General features: G+C 49.2%; 1 protein-coding gene across 1 annotated transcript in view; it reads right to left on the bottom strand.

The window, feature by feature from the left end:
• Positions 1–5,075, bottom strand: part of ROR2 (receptor tyrosine kinase like orphan receptor 2) — a 158,005-nt gene extending 152,930 nt beyond the window's left edge. Inside the window, exon 1 of the mRNA XM_081930488.1 lies at positions 4,728–5,075. Coding sequence (XP_081786614.1) covers positions 4,728–4,800 — 73 coding nt within the window. The 5' untranslated portion in view covers positions 4,801–5,075. The remainder of the gene's footprint in view (positions 1–4,727) is intronic.
• Positions 5,076–6,000: the final 925 nt, after the last annotated feature.

Raw genomic sequence — 6,000 nt, forward strand, 5'->3', positions numbered from 1 at the left:
TTGCCCACCCATGGACTATGCAATCAATGAAAGCAACTGCATGCACACATTCATGTGATATTTACACACATATGTGAGATTATACCATAGAGAAGCAGCTCCCATGTGGCTTGGTGAGTATGACTGAAGGAGATCTTACAGCTAAAATGAATTAAAGAGTGCTTCCAGATGAATGTTTACTGTGATACCAGTGCTCTTCAGTCATGCAAGTTGTTGTGTTTTTTTCCGCAGTGTCTTTTTTTTTTTTTTTTTTTGGAAGACACTGTTGGCATCAAAATGCCACTCAGCATGTATTTTCCCTATTTAATCCAGATTTACCCTATTCACAGAAAATGGGATAAGTTAAAAAGAAGCCATACTGCTGCTCATGACTGATTTGCAATATCAGTACAATCTGTTTCCAATATTAAGCCCCCATCTGAAGCACCCTAAAAGTGCATAAGATCAGAACATTATACTGCAATTTTAAATAGGTAAACCCTGTTAAGAGTGAAGGGAACACTGTTTCTGAGCGAACAGTGCTAAACATCAGTCTGAAATGCACCCCATTTTCTCCCTAATGTTTCCAATTAACTTTTTTTTTGTAATTAAGGCATGAAGGTACAAGTTACACTCCTATGGATCAAGAGGAAGGCTTAAGTCTCCACTTATTTAGGGTATAGCCCCAAATAAAGATGAAACAGTAAATTTCCATGACTTAATTAGCTGTATACCTCCGGATCATACCATCTTTTGGATCTTTACAGTGGTACCTCATGTTACAGACGCTTCAGGCTACAGACTCCGCTAACCCAGAAATAGTACCTCGGGTTGAGAACTTTGCTTCAGGATGAGAACAGAAATCGTGCTCCAGTGGCGCGGTGGCAGCAGGAGGCCCCATTAGCTAAAGTGGTGCCTCAGGTTAAGAACAGTCTCAGGTTAAGAACGGACCTCCGAAACGAATTAAATTCTTAACCCGAGGTACCACTGTTATTACGAAAGCATGGCGCATGTGTAATACAAACTCTTCTCCACCACCATGCAAATAGCCTATCATGTTTGTTGAAACCTCCACAAGAGCGTCAGATTATGTGGAGGCTCGGTTTGTGAAATTAGGCCCCTCAAAAATAGGGAAAGAGAAATCAAACAAGCAAATCTCTGTGCAATTGGGGCACATCTATGGATGCCCTGTCTGACATGGGAGAGATTTCCATGTGTTCAACAAGAGTGGCTTGCACAGCACCAACCCATCCCTGTTCAAGTATAAACTGTGTTAAGTCCCACAGCTGGTAAGGCAAACTTATTGCACTGAAATTCAGAGAGGCCAGTCCCAGCAAGAGTCGTTTTGTCAAAGTAAACCACAAACATATGTGGATATTTTCTACGCTACTCAATAGGCTGGCACTCTTTGTCCCTTTGAAGTACAAACTTCCAACACATCCTACGAAGAGGCTATACCCCGAAGAAAGCAAACAAATCCTTCTCTATCTGAAATTGTGTGCAACGTGTTGTTGTTTTTTAAGAGAGACAAATCATTCCACAGTAAATAAGGTGTGACCACTACCTGGAAACAGCAATTTAGAATCTCACACTAAAAACGTTTTTGCAGATGGAAGAGACATGAGATTCTTTAAAAATAAAAAGGCACTTCTGGGAAAAAGACTTGAAAGCTGACCCCTAACTTTGCTGATTTCTCAATCAAAATATTTCCAGTATTTTGCAAAAACGGCATTCCCCCGTGATTTTTAATTATTATTTTTTTAAGGAGAAAGAAGAACAAGTATTTATTCATAATAGCACAAAGGTCAGTCAAGTTATCGGAGCAAAAGTAACTCTTGTTAAAAAGAACAGGGCTCCATTATGACACGGAGTGAGGGGAGCTGCCTGAAATCTGTCAAAGGAGGAAGGAGAACGTCTTGCGGTGAGAAACAAGGGGCGGGAGACTTTTTGGAGCTTTCAGGGCTGGCCCCCTAAAACAGATCCAGCTGTTGAAAGGAAATGGGGTTGGGGTGGGAGGTTATATCTCACTTTGTGCCTGGAACTTCCAGCAAACAAGAGCAGCCAGCCAGCCTCACTCCAGCAGCTCCCAAGTCTTTTTAAAGAGCATGCACACATAATTTCTATCATATTTTCAGCCATTTCTCAGTCCTGGGGGGTATTTCAGTCTGGGAATGATAAAAGTGCCTCCCCAACAGAGACAAAAGCCCACAGGAGGGAGGGGGAGAATCCAGGGTACTTGCAACTTGTATATATATATATATATAGCTCTTGTTGATTTTGCAACCTTGCCCCGAGTCCTTCAAGGTAGCCATAAGGTTTTCCCCTAAAAAAAGCCAGAAATGTTATCTCCTGCCCTATGCTAAAGCAACAAATGGCAAGACCCTGGGACCCTGGAGCTGAATAACAGGAAATCTAGGCATCTGTCACCTCCTGGGGGGAGGTAAATGGATTAGAGGGTTCAACAAAAGGAAGAGAAAAGTTCTTTTAAACATGCAACTGATTAACAGGCCCTCTCTAATCTGCAGTTTGGGCCTGTTATTTTTCTATCGGGGATGGGATCCCTTTTCAGGGCAATCAAAGTTAACGCATTTTTTAAAAAAAATAAAACCAAACAAATGGAAGCTCCACTGGCTACCTGCCAAATTACCCAAGTGATTAAGCATGATTCAAAGGTGTGGGGAATGACTTTGTATTATTTCTCTGTCATTGCTGGGCAAATCTAGCCAAAGTTAAGAGTGCAACGGAGCCACACACAAAAAAAAAATTACTTGGAAAGAGGATGATTAGCCATAGAATTAGTTTGCCCCAGGATCAAAGCCTCAGTCTAACCTAAGTCTTAACAGCGCCTGGGGTGGAGGGGATAAAATGCAAGGCTGAGAAGAAAGCGCCACAAATCCACAGCTGGACATAAAATGCAAGATCAGGCAATTGCTTTTGCAAGGACTGTTAAGTCTTCCACCAGTCTCATATTCACTCTGCACACTCCGGGCTCCTCCCTCTCCGAAGAGCTCCCATAAATCTTGCTGCTGTTAAGGCAGGGAGAAAGAGAGATGCCGAACCAGCTGGCAAGCATTCAACAGCAGCAGCCAGCCAGTGTGCAAGGTCAGATGTTAATAGGGCCGCTTGAATTCAGGCTCTCCAAACAATCGCAAGGCTTGTTGAACCGAATCCTAATGTTTCCTGATCGCCCGGGCTTTCCCCCCCTCCCCCCGCTCTGTGATCCTCTCTGCACTCTTTCTGGGTTAGGTCAGTCAGGTAACACACAGGAAATGGGACTCTCCAAAAGCACTCGTGGGAAGGGGGGGGGGAGAGAAGGCCAAAACTCCAAAACAACAACACACTATCCCCACTGCACGAGAGGATGGTGATGGACTTTCTGCCCTTGATGGGTTCGGTTTCTTGGAAGCGCCATGCAAGAGGCAGGCACTCCGCTCCCAAAACATTTTGTCTGCCCTCTCCCCAAACCCCACTGGAAAATAATGTGCAATTAAAAGGAGGGAAATCCCCTTTATTTCCTCATCTCCTGTCCCGATTCCTCACTCCACAAGGTGAAAACTTCACGTCTCCTACAGAGGCGGGGGCGCGCGCGTAATGCTGGATGGAGCCGCGTAACTCTGCCCAAACTTTCCAAACCACCATTACGCATCGTGATGCTCACCTTCCCCATCCCATCTCCTCTCCCTCTCGGTGGGGAATACTGCGATGTTTTTATTTTGCACAATAAAGTATAAGAGGTAGGGGGTGGGGTGGGATGGAGAGAGAGGAGGGCAGGATGGCGCTGCTGGGCTTTTGCAGATGAAAGGGTTTGGCAGGGCAACTCCCAACACGAGTGCGCGGACGTAAATGTTCAATGGTGCTTTAGGAGAGCAGCAGCCCCCACTGGACTCTGCAGGGCGCCTTTCTGCGCGCCAAGTACAATACAGCCCGAGATTCGACGACGATCCTTCGCGTAACCCAACGAGACGGACTGTTGCGCCTCAAGATGCGCGGATCCTGGGAAGTAAGCCGCCCCGCCCGCTTTCCTTCCCAGTAAGCATTAAAAAGGGCACCGCTCCAAAAGTCTTACATAGGTAACTTACTTCCGAGTAAGCACACAAAGGGCGCATCTTCGAAAGTCCTATCTAGATATCTTACTTCCGAGTAAGCATCAAAAAGCGCGCAGCTTCAAAAGTCCTACCTAGGTAACTTACTTCCGAGTAAGCATACAAGCGTCAAAAGTCCTACCTAGATAAACTATTTTCTAGGGGGCGCGGTGGCAAGTTTCCTAGGCTCCCTCGTCTTCCCCCCTCCCCCGAAGGCTGCCGTTGTACCCGAGGTGAAAAGGCACCAAGCAGGACTACTCGAGTGCAACCGGTTCGCCCCTCGACGGAGCTGCCACGGATTCCGATCGGGCTACTCCCGAGTTAGAAAAATTAAATAAAATCGCCTTTTTACTCCTCCTGCACGCCTTTGCCTAGACAGCAACTGGTTTTCGACGCCTCTTGGGGCGAAGTCTACACAGGGCTACTCGAGAGTAATCCTCCCAGCCGAGGGAGTCCAAAGAGCTCTCCCTTCCAAGGCATAAATGGGGCTGCTCTGGAGCGGCGCGCACCCTCGACGGCATCCCGTGGCACGGGTCTACTCGAGAGCAAGTCGGGGGTCGGCCGACGGGGAAACAGGCGAGCCGTCGGGGCGACTCCGGAGTACGACCGGCGGTGGTGCTGCTGCTGCAGCCCGAGAGCCGCCGTCGGGGCGCTTCCAGCACTTACCTGCCGCGTCGAGGAAGAGGACGAAGGCGGACGCCGCCAGCACGGCTACGAAGGTGGCGCTGGCTGCCCCCATGCTGGCGCCGGCCAAGAGAGAAGGACGAAGGGGCCGCCGCTGCCGCCGCACAAAGAGCCCTTTGTGGCCGCCCTCGCCTCTTCGGCTGGCGAAGGTGGCGGACGCTGCTGGCGGCGCTTCCCGAGGATGCTGCCTTCTTGCGGGCTCCCTGGACGTCGAGCGACGGAGAAGCTGCTGCTGCTGCTGCTGCCGCCTCCTCTCCGCCTCCTCCTCCCGCGAGCGGACGCTGCCCGAGGGGAGGAACGCGGCGGCGGCGCCGACTAAGTCCGCCTGCTGGGAGCGCGCCTCCCTTCGCCCGCCGGCCAGCCCAGTCAGCCCAGCCAGCCGCTGCTCCTCGCGCGCACGGAGAGAGCGCACGGCAGCCCCCAAGGGAAGGCGAGGGGCGGGGAAGGCGCGCCCCCGACGCCGCTATCGCGATCCCTCGCGCCGAGCGAGCGGAGAAGCAGGGGGCGCGCCGCCGCGAGGCGTGAGGGGAAGGGTGGCCGGGTTCGGGCAGGGGCGCGCGCATCTGGAGGAGAGCGAATGGAGATCTGGAAGCACAGAGTTGTAGAACTGGAAGGGACTTTCGTGGGTCATTTGTCCAATCGAACCTTGGGACTCGAACCCACGACTCTTCAATTAAGTCTCATGCTTAGAGTTGCCATATTTCAGAAAGGATGAGGGCTGCCCTATTTTAAAAAGTAGTAGAGTTACCTAGTTTCATCATTACAGTGGTACCTCGGGTTACATACGCTTCAGGTTACATATGCTTCACGTTACACACTCCACTAAGCCAGAAAAAAGTGCTTCAGGTTAAGAACTTTGCTTCAGGATGAGAACAGAAATCATGCAGCAGCGGCGCGGCAGCAGTGGGAGGTCCCATTAGCTAAAGTGGTGCTTCAGGTTAAGAACAGTTTCAGGTTAAGTACAGACCTCCGGAACGAATTAAGTACTTAACCCGAGGTACCACTGTATTATTTTGGAAGACTACAAAATGGTTGAGCTTTTTTCTTTTCTTTTTTCTTTCAGGAATAACGTACATCAAAATTTTGGACAAAGCGCTGCCTTTTGGAAAATTCCCACACATACCCCACGTTAATTCCATCTTTCAAATCAACCTTTGAAGTAAGGTAGCCCTGATCATGCTCTACTGTCTGAACTGTCTGCCCAATGGTAGCCATCTTCAGATACTCCAATGGCTCTGGAGGGTAGGACTCGAAC

Source organism: Podarcis melisellensis (genome assembly GCF_964234715.1).
Source record: "Podarcis melisellensis genome assembly, chromosome: 11".
NCBI lineage: Eukaryota > Metazoa > Chordata > Lepidosauria > Squamata > Lacertidae > Podarcis > Podarcis melisellensis.